Source organism: Pyxicephalus adspersus, chromosome 6, assembly GCF_032062135.1.
Source record: "Pyxicephalus adspersus chromosome 6, UCB_Pads_2.0, whole genome shotgun sequence".
Taxonomy (NCBI): Eukaryota; Metazoa; Chordata; class Amphibia; order Anura; family Pyxicephalidae; genus Pyxicephalus; species Pyxicephalus adspersus.
In genome coordinates, this window is record NC_092863.1 from 94714873 (window position 1) to 94735210 (window position 20338).

The following is a 20338-nucleotide window of genomic DNA, read 5'->3' on the forward strand; positions in this document are numbered from 1 at the left end:
TTTTTCTAGGCTGACATGCAGCTGCACATATTATCATTCCTCACACCACAAGACCTGTGCAGGCTGGGGATGACCAACCGTTACTGGAATGAAATGGTGCAAGACCGGCTTCTTTGGAAATATTTCCTTCTCCGGGATCTTCCCACGTGGACGTCCATCGACTGCCATAGCTTGCCTGATGTAAAAGTCCTGAGCTCCTGCCTGTCTGAATCCGAGCGGATGGATACCAATTATATGTCCATGTGAGTCATTCCACTTTTAGGCACAAAAAATAAAATGAATCATATTTATTTAAATAACCATTAAAATATACATGAATGTATTTTATTATTGTCACCCAGTATTAATATAGCGCCAACATATTACGTAGCGCTGTACAAAGCCCATAGTCATGTCACTAGCTCCACAAAAGAGCTCAAAATCTAATGTCCCTACCATAGTAATATGTCTTTAGTAAAGTCTAAGGTCAATTTTAGATGGGAAGCCAATTAACCTCACTGCATGTTTTTGGGATGTGGGAGGAAACCGGAGTACCCGGAGGAAACTCACACAAACACAGGGAGAACCGGCAAACTCCATGCAGATATTGTCCTGGCTGAGATTTGAACCTTGCACCCAGCACTGCAAAGGCCAGAGTGCTAACCACTGAGTCACCGTCCTGCCCTGTACATGTATGTGTTATTTAAAGTAAAAATTGTATTTATTTTTTTTATTTGAAGTGCAGCACTTCTCTTTTCTGTCCTGATCGCCTCTGCGGTGTTTGGACATTCCCTAGTATTGAGCTATTATGGCTGAACTGAATGATGAGTCATACATTATTGTGTGGTTTATTATTCAATGTTTATGCATGGGATATATATGTAATGAAATGGTTTTGTACGCATACATTTATGTAAATTTTAACCTCCCCGGCGGTCTGATTATGTCAGTATTTTATGTCAAAAGCAGTACATTGTTTTGCATGGAAATTTGCTGTTTAATATTTTAGGCCTGTATGATAAAGTTTGAAACACAGATCATAAATTATAATATAAATAATAATTATATTTTAAAAAAAATGAATCAAATCAAAAACACTGAAATTTGTCCAAACAAGAGTGGTATTGATAAATTTAAATGAAACGTCTAGTAGACATCCTGGCTATGTTAGATTTTGAAGCAGGGTGCTGCACAAAGTCCAACATAACAATCGGGACCATAAAACCTGGTTTCCTTTCGGGTCTTTCCCCCACTGTCATCGGTCTTTGAGCAACAAACCACGCCTTGTAAGTGCCGCCTTTTTCTCGGTTGGTGAGATCAGTCAGGCGTTCCGGGTTGACAACTGTATCAGCACGACGTCCAGGTCTATTCATTGATGGTGTTTGGTAATGACAATACATTCAGAACCTTTCCAAATGAAGTCAGAATGATTCACAGGCCTGTCACTCTTTTGTTGGTAGAGAATGTAGGCATTCCATAGGCATTGCTCAACAAGATGCCTGAAGATTTTCTTTTAGTACTTTTTTTGCTGTTTCCTCATCGCTGGGTAGAATGTCATGGCTTGATCAGATCTGTCAACACCTCCCATGGTATTGTTGTAGTCAATCACCACCTGTGGCTTCATCACTTCTTTCCCACGTTTTGTGTGTACCAGAACAGTGGAGGCATCATGGACGGTACTCATCAGGCACACATCTTTCTTGTCACGCCATCTCAGGGCCATCATCTTTCCTTTCTGCCAGGCAACAATTTCTCCTGTCTTCACCTTCCCTTTTGCAAACAGTGATGGCAGGTTGCGCCGGTTAGCCATACGGTTAGCCAACGGTTCCATAGGCATCGGTTCTGTGTTGCAGAAGGAACTCTTCAGAAGGAACTCTTGCAGAAGAAAGTTCAGGAGAGGTGTAAAAGTTACCGGATGTGACACAATAGCCCTGATCTAGCAATGGCTCAGTGAGGGATAGCACTGAAGATGTTGCCAATCGTTGATGTATTTTGTGTTGAATTTTGTCCCTTTTTTCAGTGTAAAGGATGGAATTCCAGATGTAGCCAGATGAGGATTTGCACAACATAAACGTTTTCACGCCAAATCGTGCCCTCTTTGATACAATGTATTGGACCCAGCTGAGCCTCCCCTTGTAAGCCATTAGACTTTCATCTATGCTGATGTCCCTTTCTGGCACATAGGTTTGCTGGAAATTTTTTAGAATCATTTAAGACACTTCCCATATTTTTTGGGGTTTTGGTGCAGGATGGGTAGTCTCATCAATGTCTTCATTGTTGGCAAAGTGTAAATATTTCATGATCAGGGTAAATTTGTACTCTGGCATGACTGTGGCAAAGAAATAAGTGGCAAGTACCGTATTTTCCAGCGTACAAGACGACTTTTCAACCCCGAAAAATCTATGACAAAGTCAGGGGTCGTCTTGTATGCCGGGTACCAGTACTTACCTGCAGCGCCCGGTGTCCTCGCGAGTCCCCTCTCTGGTCTGGCGTCCCTGCGAGTCCTCCTGTGCCTCCTTCTGTCTTCCTGCTTTTCAGCTTACACTCTCCTCCTGTATCACTGTCTGTATTAGTCTGTCATTTGCAATCCCTATTTAATGTACAGCGCTGCGTAATATGTTGGGGCTATATAAATCCTGTTTAATAATAATAATAATAATAATAATCCAAAAGGCGTCTCGCGAGCACAAAAGCTGTTTTTGAACAAGTAGAAAGCAGCGATAGCGATTTGGAGTCATTTGGAATCGAGCGTCTAATGACAAGTTTCCTGGTGAATCACTATCGCTCGATTGCACAAATGACTCCAGATCGCTATCGCTGCTTTCTAGTTGTTCAAAACCAGCTTTTGTGCTGGCGAGATGCCTTTTGGATGCCATGAATGTGGTCACGTCTCTAGTAAGAAGTCTGGAACGTTTAAAGTCAGAGACAAGTGTTCAAATGAGGAAATGAGGAAAAGGTCTGGAAAAGTTCAAGCAAAGGTCATGGCTGGTAGTGGACAAACTGTAAATCAGGGCACCGGACAAAGCTGTTGGATGCACTAATAGCTGTACGTTTGCATTTTTTATTTATTAGATTTTACTGTGATCAATATAATCTGCTTTTAAATTACCCACCAGGCCATGCCTCTGGATCCTCGGGCGCAGGTTGGATTTTTTTTTTCCTACCCCAAGTGTGACTCAGGGTTACCGCTTTTGGAATATAAAATGGTAATGGGTATTCCAATAAATATGATTAATTTTATTTTTGTACCTAGGAAGTCCTTTGGTTTCTGTAATTTATTAAAACGTATATTTGGGATGTAGTATTGTGAATAATGAAACACATGCATGGTTACATATACAAAAAATTGGTTTATATAAAGTTTGCATGAGATATGTTCTACTTTAAGCAGAACTAAACTTAAAAAACCACACTTACTTTTAACCCTGGAGATCCCTCGATCGTGCTGGAGAAGTCCTCGATTGGGTCCTGCGCCTTCCTGGAATTCTCTTTGGTCCGAGCGTGGAGGAAGCGTCAAGCTCCACCATCTTCAGCTTTCTTATTCCTTCTTCTTGCTACATCACCTGATCTCGTACTGTGCAGGTGTGACATTGGGTGACTTAGTCTGCTGTAAAGGGGAAAAAAAGAGAGCCGATCTGGCTGTGCATGCGTGAAATCGGCATCTCTTTTCCCTTTGTAAAGGAAAATGCCCCTTCTGCGCATGCCCAAAATGCACAGAAGGAGCAGCCAGGAGCCTTGCTGGATGTGTGATGTAAGTATCCCGGGAGGCTCTGCGCTCCTATTCTGTCTTCAGATCCCCACTGTGATCAAGGCAGAATGGGAAGGGCTTCAACTTTGTTTTGGTCGTCTACCCTTTTATGGAAAGTAAACATTTTAGTTTACATCTGCTTTAATCATTACAAAAGTTTATTGATAAAAAATGTTTATATTGCACTAAATCACCAATTAAAAAAATGAAAACAAGAAAACCTCATCTATTAACATTCACCTCCCATCTCCTATCAGGTAGTTGTGACCACTACCCACAGTATATGAGGCTTTGTTGATAGATTTTGGGTGTGTAGCACTGTGAGATGTGCAGCCAGGAATAGAGGGTGTTTGGCAGCATTTTCATCTGGAGGAAAGGAATAACAGACCTGGGTGAGGATGTAGGTAAGGCTATGTACACATATCAGATGATGCTTGTCTGATAATTCACTTCAGATTTCAGGTCTCATGATGTATATACACAGAAAGACATAACAGATTTTTCTTCCTTGTTCACAGCTACTTGAGGAGCAGCCCAAATACCAGAAAGTCCATCCGATCCAAGAACCCCATTTATGGCGCAGTGACATCATTCCTACAGTCCCTGGTCATGCATGCAGAACCTCGCTTTGCCATGTTTGGTCCTGGCCTGGAGCAGCTGGATGATTCCTTGCTCATCCGAATGGTAACCTCTCCAGATTTTTTACCTGTGGTTGGCATACTGCAAAGGCAGATTGATGGTGAGTCCCACATGAAGATTTGTTAAACTTGTGAATGTAATGTAAGACTTGCTATTTGGTAATGGTAAGTAAATCTATACCAGCCTTTGTGTTTTCTCCCCCCCCCCCCTCAACTAGGTGAATATATACCGGTCTAGTGTTTTCAACACCATATACTTACCAATTTTTAGGGGTGCATGTTTGTTATTTGACTGAATCATTCTTTAAGGCACAGTGTTTCTACTGGTTGGCATTAAGGTCCATGTCAAACTAGCAATCCTGTTGTGTGTGAGAAATCACCAGCAGCAAGAATACTATACAGCCATGTCTCTAAAACTTTATAATGTTGGGGGATTGCTTTAAATAACAATTGCTTTAATATTTGCAATAATAATTGCTTTAAATAACTTTAAAACCCCTTGAGAACCCCTGCTATTAATAACAATTGTCTATGGCACGTCTTCCATTCTGCCTGCAAAAATTCATCCCTGTGTATACAATTGTATTCCCCTACACATGGGCTGTTTGCCACACTGTTTATTGTACTGTGGTACATATGGGTTTCAGTTATCTGTTAAAATGTATTTTTCAACCTGCACTCTCTTTGCTGGTACTTATTCCCTCTCCTCCCCAGTCTGATAACTCATTATCTATCTGTTCCTTCACTCTCCTGCTTTCTCTGTCTGTGATCCTGCACCTTTTTTCTTTACTGCTACTTTCTGGTGACATCTCCCCTAACTCTGGTTCCCCCCACAGTCTCTCTCTTTCATACACTTTCAGCAAGATACTCCCTTCTCCTAACCTCGTCCCCTTTCACCCCACCTAAAAGTTCTTACCCCCTTTCTCTGGCAGTCTATGGAATGTCAGATCTGTTGCAAATAAATTAACCTCCATACACACATACATACATAAATCTTCTCCTTTCTAAATCTCTGAACTTCTTGGCTCTCACTGAAACTTGGCTTTCCTCTGACTCTGCCTCTGCTGCTGCTCTCTCCTATGGAGGCACTTCACACATACCCCTAGACCTGGCAACAAAGTAGGGGGTGGTGTGGGTCTCATTCTCTCACCTAACTGTACATACAGAGTCCTTCCTACCCCACCCTCTCTCATTTTCACCTCTTTTGAAGTCCACTCTGTCCGTCTCTTTAGCCCCTTACCCCTCATTCTTGCTGTTGTCTACCATCCCCCTGGCCCAGTATCACAATTTGTGGATAACTTTGCCTCCTGATTCCCACATATTTTTTCCATGGCCTGCCCTCCCTCATCCTCAAGGATTTTAATGTTGCAGTGGATGAGCCCAACCATCCTTTCTCAGCCAAACTGCTCTCCATTACCTCCTCCTTTAGACTTACACAGAACATTTTCAGCCCCACACATCGCCGGACCTGGTATTTTCCAAACATTGCAACCTCACCCTTCTTGACAACTCGCCATTTCCCCTTTCTGATTACAACCTTATCGCCTTCAACCTATCGAAATCTTGCCACATCCCAGACCTGGTAATGGCAGAGAGATATCCGTAACCTTGACCACAACCTATTCTGAAACAGCCTTACGTCCCTAACCCCCACCTTCTCTAAAATCACATCTCCAGATAAAGTCGCCACTCGGTTCAACCACTATCTTTCTTTGGCTTTGGATAAAGTTGCCCCTGCCACCTTCCGCTACCCCCGTCCTGCCAACCCCTGACCCTGGCAGGACAATCACACCAAAGAGCTACAAAGGTCTGTTCGTGCAGCTGAGCGCAAGTGGAGAAAATCTGGCCTCAGCGCTGACTTCATGGACTACAAAGCCAGACTACAATACTTTAACACTGAGCTCACTCTCACCAAGCAAAAATATTTCTCCACTGTCATTTCCTCTCAAGCTTCCAACCCATGCAGCCTCCTCTCAACAATTGACTCCCTCCTAAACCCCACACCTGCTCCCCCCACAACAACCTTCTCTGCCCAAGATATTGCCACCTACTTTAGAGATAAAATAGACAAAATCAGGCTTGATGTCTCTGCTCACCGGGCCATTCCAACCATACCCACCCTTCCACCTGTAAATCATCACTGGCCTCCCTCAGCCCTATTACTGTGGATGAAGTCTCCTCTCTTCTTTCATCATTTCCATCTACTACCTGTCCCTCTGATCTACTCCGTGCCCATTCCTCCACCCTGGTCCTGTCCTAACCGAACTATTCAATCTCTCCCTTTCTACTGGTAAATACCCCTCCGCTTTCAAGCATGCCATTTTTCTCTCTATCCTGAATAAACTCGTCGCTAGACCCCTTCTTACCTTCTAACTGACTGTCTCCCTCAGTCCTGGATAAGGACTGCCTTTTGCTGCCTGTCAGAAACAGAACTCATCATCATCCCCCCCACCTCAAATTCCAAATCTTCCCCTGACATATATCTAACTGTTAACAACGCTGTTATTCGGCCCTCCCCTCAGGCACGTTGTCTTGATGTCACCTTTGATTCTGCCCTCTCATTTACCCCTCAATTTTCAGAACATTTTTAGGTCCTGTCACTTTCACCTACGCAACATCTCCAAAATCTGCCCCTACCTGTCCCCAGAGACCACCAAACTCCTTGTACACGCTCTTATCATCTCTCGTCTGGACTACTGTAACCTCCTCCTCTCTGGTATTCCAATAACCGGACTCTCTCCTCTACAATCTATCATGAATTCTGCAGCCAGACTCATCCATCCTTCCCTCCGCTCCTCTTCTGCTGCATCTCATTGTAGTTCTCTCCATTGGCTTCCATTTCACCTTAGAATCAAATTCATCTCCTGTGCTTTGCCTTCAAATCCCTCCACAGTTCATGTCGCACTTACCTTTCCGACCTGATGGAAAAATACTCCTCCAGGCGCTCTCTTCGCTCCTCCAATGACCCACTAATGACTTCCTCACTCATAACCTCCTCACATGCACGGCTCCAAGACTTTTCTAGAGCTGCTCCAACTCTCTGGAATGGTCTTCCTCATCCTATTCGGCTTGCTCCTTATTTCTGCTCATTTAAAAGAGAACTCAAAACCCATTTTTCAAACTTGCCTACCGATCTTCTTTTGTCTTTTGAAACCGTCACTACTTCTCACCACTACATATCTCCCATCCCATTGTGTGTTACTTCCCCTACCTCATAAATTGTAAGCTCTTCGGGGCAGGGTCCTCCTGTGTCACTGTCTATGTTTGTCATTTGCAAACCCTATTTAGTGTACAGCGCTGCGTAATATGTTGGCGTTATATAAATCCTGTTTATTATTAATATTATTAATAATGACAATATCCACATCTTACAGTATATTACTGTGTTGGCCATTAGGAAGAATGAAAACATAGTGAGTAGGGGCCAAATGTCTATAAATATAGAACTATACAATAAGTAATGCCAGACCCTTCGTTATGTAGTAATAACAAATACATAGGAAAAAACCAATGAAGGAAAAAGCAGGGTTTTTAAGGCAATACGTTTTTGTTATTCAAATAAAGTCAGGTACATAATACATAACAAAATGATCAATCACAAGACATAAAATATATGACATAACATTACTGCATTGGGCCTAAAAGCTTCAAAGATAAGTAAAGTTCATCTTCGAACAATATTAGCATGTGTTTCTCCTAAGCAGGACCGCGGTTTGACAGAGATGTGAGTATCGCAGCCTAAAGCGTTTCGCCTATGGGATTCCTCAGGGGAATTGTAGAGACTGCAATAGTATTTATTAACTGTGTTGAGTAATTCTAGATAAATGGGAGGGAGAGAATGTTAGTTATGTAGTTGGTACCTCCAAGTGATGTTAAGAAATTGTCTTGTTATTAGAGTTAAAGTTTTATCTGTTCCCATATTAGTAACTTATATAGGACATAATATCCAAATCCTCATGAAAAGGTGGGTAAAACAGGAAAGTTTTATCGATCAGAAGTTCCTTGGGGCTCATGTGCTGGCAGTGGTGGGAAGCAAGGTCTACAGCATTTTCATCTTCCAATGTCTGACTTTACACTCCTCTAGCTGGCCATCAATTAAAGTAGGGAGCGTTTCCAAAATTTCCCAAAAAAATATAGCAAATCTGTTTGATGAAATCTAGATCTTGGCAGGGTCTCCTCATTTATAAGCTGATTTACATCTCTCCTAGATTGTAAGCTCTTCGGGGCAGGGTATTCGCCTCTTCCTATGTCACTGTCTAGATCTGTCTGTCATTTACAACCCCTATTTAATGTACAGCGCTGCGTAATATGTTGGCGCTATATAAATCCTTTTTATTAATAATAGCAGTCAGTTCTAAACAGTAAGGTCTCTTTTATTTTCCATTATTTCTGTTTATTATTATTTTTTTTACATGCAGGCATTGGCTCTGGTGTAACTTTTCAACTGAACAACCAACATAAATTTAACATCTTAACCCTCTTCTCAGCTCCGCGGTAAGTACTGAACAAAACATTATAATTGTTTGGGGTTTAATTTTGTTGCTAGATATCAGTCCAACAACTATGATATGCGTGGACGCAATGGCCCTAATTTATTAAAGCTCTTCAAGGCTAGAGAGAATACATTTTCATCAGTGAAGCTGGGTGATCCAGCAAACCTGGAATGGATTTCCTAAAAGTTATTTGGTATCTGTTAGCAAATGTTTTCAATTCTGGACCAGATTTGTTTCAGGTTTGCTGGATCACCCAGCTTCACTAATGAAAGTGTATCCTCTCCAGCCTTAGAGAGGTTTAATAAATCCGGTCAAACCATGTGCAAAAATGATGCGGAATGCTTGAAAAATAATGTCTGGTTTCTAATAAAGAAAACCTGAATAAGTCAATGTATGGCATGTTCACCATTTGCCGTTTTTTTTTTTTTAATGTTCAACATACAGGCTGGAACTCAGCAGGTAGATTGATCCATTTAGGAGAACTTAGTACAATTCTTCTGTGGACTTGGACAGTCTTAGTTGTTTCTCTCTCAGACTCAGTAATAATGGGATCAGGGAAATGTGGGAGGCCGTATCTTCTCACCTTGTTCTTATTGACTCTGTTGTTGGTAGATTGACTTGGTCATTTTAAAAGTAGCTCTCAAGCCAAAATTGTGTGGGCACCCCTGCTATAGATGAACATATCAGAGTACCATTGGTTTCTGCTAAATCTCGGCTACTGGTTCTACTGGAAACCTTCTGACTGTATAAGAAGTCAGAATGTGTTTTTTATTATATCATAATCAACCCCGTCTGTTATTATTAAAGTCTGTTTCTTTGGGGAGATTTCCCTTTGCTTCCTGTCCTGGAGCAGCAAAGGAGATTTTCCTTCTTCTGTCATGAAAACTGGGGTGTCAAAGGAAGATTTGTTTCAGCACGTTTTGTTGCTTTGACTGCGATCACCAAGACCAATCTCCATAGCAGAATACAAATAAACACAGGTTCTTTGCTTGATTTCTACACAAATATTTAATATAGCTCTGGATGCAGTAAGGTATTTGTAATAAATCTATTGTAAACTTTTCTATGCTTCTCTTTTAGCACAGAGCGTGACAGGGCGCGAGCAGAACAAACTTCAACAGCCAATAGGATGTTCCTTGCAGACAGGTCTCAAAATGGAGATCAGAATATGCCCTACGCACTCATCCCACAAGTAAAGGAAGTGTGCCGAGTTGTGGAGGGCTTCATATACGTGGCAAACGCAGAAGCACATAAACGTAAGATGTAGTTTGTGGCTGCCAGCTTATACATTTCCTCCTGACTTGCTGTGTCCAGGTTATGGTTGTTGCTGGTTCTTCTATTGCAATCTGGAACAAACATAATGAGTTATTGGGCCTGATTTATTAAAGTTATCCAAGACTTTGGATCACCCATCACTGTTGAAAGTCTATCCTCTCCAGTCATTAGAGAGATAAATCAGGCCCATTGTGTGCTGCCTGTAGTACAGCTCTTTAAAGCTGAACTCCCAACCCTCTCCTCCAGTCAATGCCAGGGTTAATGCTTGTTTAGAACAAGCAGAAGTAATCTATTCCTTCTTCAAACTATACAATCACCCAGTGAGCAACTTCCCTTTGTCACTCTTATGCCTCCAACTTCTCCAGCATTATTAGTTAAAATGAAAACCCAGCAGTCATTTATTTTACATCAAGCTCCTGCCCACATCCTGGGTGCACTTGGAGCAGATTTGAGCATTAGCGAGTTTGCATAATTTCTTCAGATCCATTAGGCAGTGCACATTCTTCTGCTGTTGTGTAGCCTCCATCTCATGCTTCATTATGTGTGAGAGAGGCTACACTGAGAAATTGTAAAGCTGCATACACATGTGCAATGATTGTCGTTGGAAAGGATCTTTCATGACCTTTCCAACGACATAGGACTGCACGATGCATGAACGATTGCTGTACATACAGCATCGTTCTGCTCTATGGAGAGGGGAGGGGGAGAACGATGGAGCGGCACCCTGCTGCATGCTCTTCTCCTTCCCTTGCGTTACGATCGTTCGTCGTCCATCATCTGTGGATCCAGACGATGGACGAAGGGTGCTGTACATGTGCCAGATTCGCCTCCGATATCGGCCCTGATCCAATTATCGGGCAAGAACCATTGGACGTGCGTACCCAGCTTTGAGCACACTGGCCGTTTTTACGCAAAGGAAATATTACTTAAGGTTGACTGCAGGCATAAGTATAGTTATGGGGTAAGCGGCACAAAATGAATACCTGAATAAACATTTAAGGCTTTCAACTATAAAACCTGTTTTGCCTGGTTAGATTAGAGGGCCAATCACAACTGACATCTTAGTTTTCGAGAATTGTTGGGACTTGTTACCCATAATAGTTTTTGGTCAACCTATAAGTATGTCTCTCTCCCCTTCTGTGATTGTAAGCCCTGTTGCCATGGTTTATGTTCGTTCATCCAGTCACACGAGAGCAGCCATGGACAGCTTTCCTGTATTTATGAAACATACATATGATATTTTTAGTTATGTATACAGGTAGTCCCTGAGTTAAGGAATCCAACATATGGATGACTCCTAGATACGAACAAGGCTTCCCTACTCACAGGACAGAAGCTTGTAGGGCGGGAGGGTTTGCATGATTAGCAGAAAAAACCTTTTGCTAAACCCAGCTGAAGTTTTGGGTGATCTTAAAAGCTGAGCTGATCTGTAACAACTTGTAACTCTTCATAAAAGAACAGCTTGCTCCAGAAGTTAATGAATGCCTAGGCCCCATAAAGTTTTTATTTGTTTTTCTTTGATTAACTCACATTGAGGATTTTATACAGTAACTGACACCTCGCTGCCTAATATTATGCTGAGACAAACATCTGTCCTATTACATTTATTAAAACAATGTACATTTTCCAACTTACATACAAATTCAAATTAAGAACAAACCTACAGTCCCTATCTCGTATGTAACCCAGGGACTACCTGTATATAAATATGATCCAGGAGAATAATTTATCCCAGCAGGTTCCACCTCCTAACTTAATTGGTCTGACCCTTTGAATGCAATGTTGATTTCAATGCAAGTTTGCAAACAAAGCAGCACAAAGGAACAGGTTATTGGAGAATGCTGGAGCTATTCTGTCCTTGTCTGCCAATACAAGACAAATTTCAGGGTTTCTCTATGTTACAAGAATAAATTGGGACATTACAAGGAGATGTCACATGGTTAAGCCAATGGTGTGGTTACCAGTCACATGACTCTTTTGTATGGGAAATGCGTTTATAATGAGTTACACCATGGAAAATTCTGACTAGTTATATGCTGCAACAATGAGATTTAGTTGAATACTCCTGTCAAAGTGAAAAAGTGTCAAAATAAAAGTAAGGATGCATACGGGAAATATATGGAATTTAACAATGAAGCAGATATTGTTTTTTAACAAACACCATTTAATTCACACTACTGTAACATGAATACACAGTCTCCTGCTGTGTGTATGTTTTGCTGTTGCTCCACATTGCAGAATGCTACACATTTATTAGTGTTGGGAGCTTTTATGTGTTTCTATGTGATACATGCCTTGCGTTGTATTTGATACATGCCACTTATGCCATGGTTTCTCCTGTGATGTTCATTTGTAGGACATAATCGTGAAGAAGAGGTAGCCCAGATCATGACCATGATGGATTCTCATCAGGGCGCTCAACGAAAACCTTTGTTGGTTCTGGCTTGTGTCACTAACCCAGAGTCCAAGAGGATTCCCTGCGTGTACCTGGCCCATGACTTGTGTTTGGGCAAGTTAACTCAACAGTGGATGGTAATATTCACAATTTTTCTTTGGTTTTCCTTTAAAATAAATGTGATGACACCCCCACCCCTTCAACTGGTCTATCAGCAATTTAAAATTCAAAGAGTAGTTGTGTGAATATTGAAAGTTCACCAAGGCATTGCAAACTAGTGATTTTTGGGTTGTTTTCTAGCGCATCTTAACAAAGAAAGAAGTCAACAGGAAGAAGTGAGAGTGGATAAGTTTCTGAGAAAGAAATGTATATAACCTGTATATTCTGAGCAGTATTACAGGCGCACCTGCAACCCACTAATCCTTTAGATTTGTGTGTTGTAGGTTACAAGCTGTGTTTTAATTGTGCATTACCACAACATTACCACTGTGAACTTGAACACTTCCAGCCTTCAATGGTAAATTGTCATCAGAGAAATATATAGGCTGCTATTGCTGCTCTTTTTTTTTTTTTTTTTTTTTTGAGAGATCGATTTTCTTGGCTCCATGCTTACCTTATGGCTTCAGTGCTTCTAAATCACAAACCCAGCGCAACAAGGAGAAAAAGATTGATGAATACTTGTTTGGAACTGAGCAATTGTTGAAGCACTGATAACCCCCTATTTTCCTAAAAAGAGATGAGTGACTGTAAAGAACAGTTATTCGTGGCCATATCCAGGCCCTTTAATCCGTTTTCCAGGTAAAATTGAGCTGCACGATGGCAAATACTCTGATTTTTTCACCTGGCTTAGTTACCAATACCCATAAATATATATGGCTGCTCATTCTTTGCAGCCTAAAGTTACCCTGTGCCCAGACTATTCATACTAAAGTATTTACATATTTGGAACAAGCAGTTAAAACACTTTTTAAACTTTTAAGATCTAATCTATATCATCATTCACATCTGTAGCTTTAAGCATTGGGGAAAAATGAATGCTATTATTATTAATAATAATAAAAAAAATATTTATATAGTGCCAATATAAAACACAGCGCTGTATATTAAATAGGGTCTGCAAATGACTGACAGATACAGACAGTGACAGTGAGGAGGAGAGGACCCAGCCCTGATTAGCTTACAATCTACACGTTTTGCTATTACTTACCATTGAAGCAGACTTAGTAGTGCAGCGCATTGATGATCTGTGTGCTGCTGTGCAGGGAGGAAAGGCAGCCCATTCATTTAAAAGCAATGCCTACTTCATAGCAGCACATAGTGCTCTGCTTAACACTAATTAGTGTTAAGCAGGTGTAAATAATTTAATTTATATCCTCTAGACACATTAGCCCTTCTCATCTTTTCTAATAATTATATTATACAGGTGCAGAATGCAGTGGCTTCCACTCTGTACGGACTATTAGAAGGCATTGAATGGATACTTGGTGAAGTTGGCAAGTAAATTTGAACGACGCAAAATTCTGGAATATATTTTTACTACGTATGTGTTTTATTTTCACGTTTTGACTCTTTCAACTTCATTTTAAGAACAGATCTATTTTTTTGCTGGAGCCTGTAGGAACCATCATAGGGATATCTGTCTGCCAGGGAGGCAAATCGATCGACTTCAAAAACAAGGTGCAATTTAAAAACACTTTAAAAAGGCAACAGGGAATATTGGATTTTATTTGTAGAGGAATTCACAGGCAAAAGAAAAAAAAAAACTCAGCAGCCTTGGCTTGTACTATTTTTATTTTTTTTTTGCCTTGGCTAACTGGCTTCTGGTACTTCTTCTGCCTTATAAAGGCATTATGGGATGACTATTGAAAAAAATTGTATACATCCCTGGTTTAGTACATTAGTTTTGTACAATTTGTACAGGTACTTCCACTTATCTAATATGTGGTTTTGTCAGTGGTGTCCCTCTCACTATTCAAGAGATTCTACCTGAAACACACACCATGGTTATGGGTATATACTACATATATATATATATTCAATAAGTTACAGCTATATCATTCCAGTTTCAAAATGGTTTAGCAATCAAAAATAGGTTTGGGGGCTTTAAATACATTTATGATCTACTTTGTGTTTTCTCTCTACATACCGCAGTTTGCAATGGATTTGAACAACGGCATGAGACCTATGTCCACCTTATTGAACAAAGCCTCCCCACTAAGCCAAACCATGTTAAAATAAGAAGTATATATATTAATATGAAGTATAAATTGTACATGCTTTTCCTAATATTGTAAGCATGGTCCAGGGCAGTGGACCCAACCTCTGGTGCTGGTCTGTGGGTGGTGAGTTGGGGGCCGCAAATGACAGGAGGCAGAAGCGCTGGCAGCAGTACCGCCGGCAGCTCTCCTTACACTGCTCTAAAGCTAGTGACAGTGTAACAGCAGGAGCACAACCAGCGGGAGCCTGGGCAGCTCCCGTCACACTGCTTACACAGATGCTGAGATTGGCAGAGCAATATATGTAAGGCTTACACTTCTATGCCATTGCCAGCAGCTCTGCCTCCTGACAGCACTTTTACCATACTCTGCTACTCTCAGCTAGTGTGCTGACAGAAGGCCGAGCTGCTGAGAATAGCAGAGTGGTGTAAGCTGTACATTTATCAGGCTGTGGCAAAATGTTATTCTATGTTACCGGGCCCTCCTGTCAGAAAGGTTGGGGACCACTGGTCTAGGGCAGCCTTTTTAACATGGGGAACCCTAATATAACTTTCTGGTCTCAGGGAACCCCTTCTATAATTATTATAAACACAACTCACAGTTCATCACTGTGGTGGCCATTGGGAAGAATGTCACCCTTACAGATAGCCATAAACATCATTGGTGTCACTTAAACTGACCTGAGAGTCACAAATTGCTCATTGGTCAAGGAACCCCCAGCAACCTCTGGAGGAACCCTCGATATTCACAAACTCCTGGTTAAAAACACTGCTATAGGGTAAGCACTTGCTTATTCTGCAGATAAATATTGGTAATTAAAACTGGTGCCCTGATTCTGCAACTGCTTTCCTCTACTTGTTACTAAAATTATAGAATTGGTTGAAATAGATACAAAATAAACCACCTAACATTTTCTTTTATAAGAAAGCGAATTACATTGTCAAATGTTTCCAGAATCTGGAAACTTTGGTTTATTAGCCAACCAAGCTATTTATTACATTTGTTGCCAATTATAGGGTGACTACTGCATTCTTATAAAGGCAGGGCACCTGGATCAAGAAAGAAAGTTCACTTGTGCATTGGTGTTAAACACAGGCTTGTTCATAGTGCAGCTCAAACATACTTTTCTTGCAATGCAAACACCTTTCCAGTCTAAAGGCAGCAAAGTGCTTGTAAAATGAATGAGTTTAAGCCTTGTTAAAGTTGAGAGAACTTACAGCGGTCTTAAAATCCAGGCTTGTATGCAGACAACATTGTGATATATGGCAGAAAGTTGTTAGCAGGTCTGTTATAGCCGTCCATTATATTACAGATCCTTCTATTGCATTACAATAACTTACGCATTACCACAATGTACAAATGCCCCTGTACAAAGCCATGGTCAGACCACATCTGGAATATGCAGTCCAGTTTTGGGCACCAGTTCACAAAAAGGACATTGTGGAATTGGAGAGAGTGCAGAGAAGGGAAACTAAACTAATAAAAGGAATGGAGGAGCTCAGCTATGAGGAGAGATTAGCTGAATCTATTCTCCCTTGAGAAGAGACATATAAGGGGGGATATGATCACCCTGTGTAAATATATAAATGGTCCATATAGAGAACTCTCTTCCCAATTATTCACTTTAAGATCATTACAAAGGGCACTCTTTGCATCTGAAGGGAAAATACAAAACCTCCTCATATGGAAGGGATTCTTCACTGCAATGTCTATGAAAATGTAGAATTGGCTCCCTTAGGACGTAGTTTTAGCAACTACTATAGAATGCTTTAAGAAAAAGCTGGATGCTTTTCTAGAAGCACAGAATATAACTGGGTAATAAAGCTTAAAAAGAATGACTCCAGTGATTTTCGATCCGAGAAATATTCATTTACCAGGGATCAGCTGGGAATTTTTCCCTATTTGGAGTAAATTCAACCAGGGTTTTTTTTCCTTCCTTTGGATGAAGTGTGTGTAGTGGTTTCTGTCTAGAATATTCAGGTTTTCTAATCTGTTCATTTATTATCCCATTGTTTAAATAGTATGAACCTGTATCTTTTTCAAACAGACTAACTATAATTCAGACTTCACTGGAGCTCAACAGTTCACAGCGTTGTGCTGTGAATGGGCCCTAATGTTGGGAAATTTTGGCTAACAAACTTGACAACAAGCAAAACCTAATTTCTGTTCAATATTAAAAAGACATTTATTGCTGAGGTTTTCCATGGTTGCAACCTGTGAAACAGTACAGTGTGATTTTTATTTTGCTATTTGTCTTTTTTTATGTCTTTACTTTTTATAGTTTTGATACAGTGTCATTTGATCATTTGGTTATTTTTGCACCTATTTTCATTATACGTACGTACGTACGTACGTACGTTACGTTCATACGTCCAATGATTCTCGTCCGATAATCACCTCTGGTATTGGACGAGAATCTGATGTGTGTTGAGCGCTCGCCTGACCTGTCCTGGTGGATCCATGAACGTTCGTAATACAAGTGAAGGAGGGAGAGCGCAGCAGGGTGCCACTCCGTCGTTCTTCCCCCTTCCCTCTCCATAAAGCTGAACAGTAATGTATGTACAGCGCATGTTCAGTCTTTTGTCGTTGGAAACGATCGTGAAAGATCCTTTCCACCAACAGTTATTGAGAGTGTGTACCCAGCCTTATTCTATATAAATCTGTTTTATTTTTTTACATTACATTTGTAAGTATATGTCAATTGTTTATATAAATGCATTTCTTGTATAAATGTTGAGTACAAATTGAATCTGTTTAAAGGGGACTTTTTTGGTAAAATTGGCTTAATTGGGCAGATTTCAAGCTCCTGTCAGTGTCAGTCAATGCTATATACATAAACTAAGACTGCTCCATAGAGCAAACACTACATCTTACATGTAAGAATACATTCAGCTCTCTTTCTATTATTAATATTACTAATAAACAGGATTGATATAGCACCAACACATTATGCAGCGCTGTACATTAAGTAGGGATTGCAAATGTCATACAGATACAGACCATGACTTCTGAATGCAGCCGTACAAACCCTCTTGCTCATTCCAAGTGCTTCTTTTAACAAAATGACAAAATGAGCATCTTTCACTGCTGTAGTAACGTTGTCATGCTTCTGTCTAAACAACAGGCAGTAAACACTTCCTGCTAGAGTGACAGCTGCACTGACCACTTTGCAGCCAGGAACAGTTCTTCCTTCCTTTGTTAAGCAGCTTCCCTTCTTCTGAATCATTTATAATAGCAAGGAAAAAGATATTCGGTTATTTTTCTCACATTTATTGCAAAATAATAATACTGTATAACTTCACCATTTCCCACAATATCATGCAGATGCCCAGTATACTTTAATTCATGAGTTGCTATTTCACATTCTGCAGGAGGGGGCGCTACAGGTAAAATCCAATTTGTAGCTCCTCATTTTCTAAAATTAATTTGCATGTGACTGGGCAGAAATCTGTGCATTACCATATTCCCGAAAAGGGGCTTGTTTTTGTAGAAATCCTTTTTAATATCACTTTATTTTTGTGCCTATTTTATCATAAAACCTTTGTAAGAAATAAAATGTTTGGTACCACTTTAAATGGTTGTCTATTATTTTTATAGTGGTTTAATATGAACTCTTCCTCTATCCAACAAAAACTGAGGACAGGTTTTAACTTTAGCAAAGAATAGCAAAGAAGAGATTCAATTGCTTTGGTCTGCAGAAGTCTCTGGTGAGCCAATGGAAGTGTTTTAAATGATCTTCAACTGAGCGCTATTTGTCCAAAGCATTCCCAACAAAATAGGAAAACAAATTGACTCATGTCCCATGGCATGCTGCAATTGTGGGCAGGGCATGGTCTAATACAGTATAGTGTAGTTTATTACAACAGGTTGTAGCACATTGAAATTGAATAAACCACATAAAAAATTTGAAATAAACAGTTTTTTTCGTCTGGTTTTAGTGATATCATCCCTTCATCCTGAGCATTTTAAAGGGGTGCGGGGAGGGAAGCTTACTCTAAACTTGTATGGAACGCCAGCAGGTTGCTTCAAAAACAAAACAAAATTACATATAAACTCACATCAGTTCAGAACACCATGATGTATCTTAATGTATTGCAGTTCTCAACTTATTCTAAATGCAAGAAATGGGGTGTGAATTAAGTTACTATAAAAAAATTGAATCTTCTTTGAGTTAACCTGTAACCAAGCAATGGGTACTGAAATATTTACAAATTGAAAAAATAAATAAATAAGCTTTGAAACAAACTACCACTGACCCCTGTAACTACAGACACTGTAAAAACAATGCAGGAGCAGGAGCACTGATGCCTTTGATTTCTCCATTGCAGCTTTCTAGAGTAATATAAACGTCACACTGGGGTGCAGAACTGCATGGGAGAACATCTTTAACTTCAGTTTTATATTTATTATCCCTAAAAGAGGATAGTACTCTTAGGGATAATAAACTTATCGGAATAAGTGCAAACTAAAGAGTTATTAAAAATAAAGGGGATATACATTAGTGATGACCTAATTTCTACTGCTGCAGGGACTGGAAAAAAGACTGGATTGCATCCCAATCAGCATCTTGACCCCATCATGTGAGCAATAGTTGGACCCTAACTATAACTAAAATCATATGATTTTCAAACAAGTCCTATATGTAGTTAAACAAATAAAGCATAAATAATTTAATTGGTCATGTATTTATTGAAAAAAAAAATGATCCAATAACATATGTGTGTGTGGCAAAAGTAATTGAATTGTGCTTCTCAGTATTTGGTGTCACCACCGTGCAGTAACTTCAGTTCTACACATGGACATTTGCCCATTCCTCTATACAGAACAGCTGCAGTTCCTGGATGTTGGTAGGTTTCCTCACAGCTTGCTTTGGGTCTTTCCACCCCATTTCCATTGGATTAAAGTCAAGACTTCGCCATTCTAGAACATTCACTTTATTCTTCTTTAACTATTATTTGGTAGAATGTGTGTTTAGGAGCATGAGGTGCTGCATGAGCTTCAGTTCAAAGATCAAAATCTTGACAATTTTTATTTAGTATTCTCTGATATAGTTTAGAATTCATTGCTCCATCAATGATGACAAGCTGTCCGAGCCCAGGTGCAATAAACCAGAACACTGCCACCTCCATGTTTATTAGGTTCACAAACTTTCATGCACCAATGTATATAGTGGACAGATGAAAAGTGTTGTTCCCAAGCAAGGTATGGGAGTGTAGAATATCGATGCTGCCATTGCTGAAAAAAATGATCTTATACCTGAAACAAGCATGCGTTATCTGAACACCTGAGCTGCATCCTCATTCTGGATCAGTGTATTAAAAGCAAAGGATCAGAACACCAACTGGGCAAGCTGGATTTTGTTGGAACCAGGTCAGGCATTGCAACTGTAGAATCTCTCAGTATAGGTCTACTTTAATAAATTTTATAGAACTTTGGCTTGGTACAAACCACATTTGAATCAACAGCCAGGCAATTTACCCAATTCACTTTCAAGTGAATCAGTGCTTTGCCCATTTTCAAACAAATCCAAATGTTTGGTGTAATCCCCCAGTATAGGAAAACAAATAGAATGAAATGGAAACCTAATGAAATGG

At 40.2% G+C, this 20338-nt stretch overlaps 1 protein-coding gene across 2 annotated transcripts in view; it reads left to right on the top strand.

The window, feature by feature from the left end:
• Positions 1-18319, top strand: part of FBXO4 (F-box protein 4) — a 25885-nt gene extending 7566 nt beyond the window's left edge. For both annotated transcript variants that reach the window (XM_072416651.1, XM_072416650.1), the window contains exons 2-7: positions 10-242; positions 4246-4466; positions 8784-8859; positions 9939-10114; positions 12490-12665; positions 13952-18319. In XM_072416651.1, the coding sequence (XP_072272752.1) occupies positions 16-242; positions 4246-4466; positions 8784-8859; positions 9939-10114; positions 12490-12665; positions 13952-14029 (954 nt within the window). In that variant the 5' untranslated portion in view covers positions 10-15 and the 3' untranslated portion in view covers positions 14030-18319. The remainder of the gene's footprint in view (positions 1-9; positions 243-4245; positions 4467-8783; positions 8860-9938; positions 10115-12489; positions 12666-13951) is intronic.
• Positions 18320-20338: the final 2019 nt, after the last annotated feature.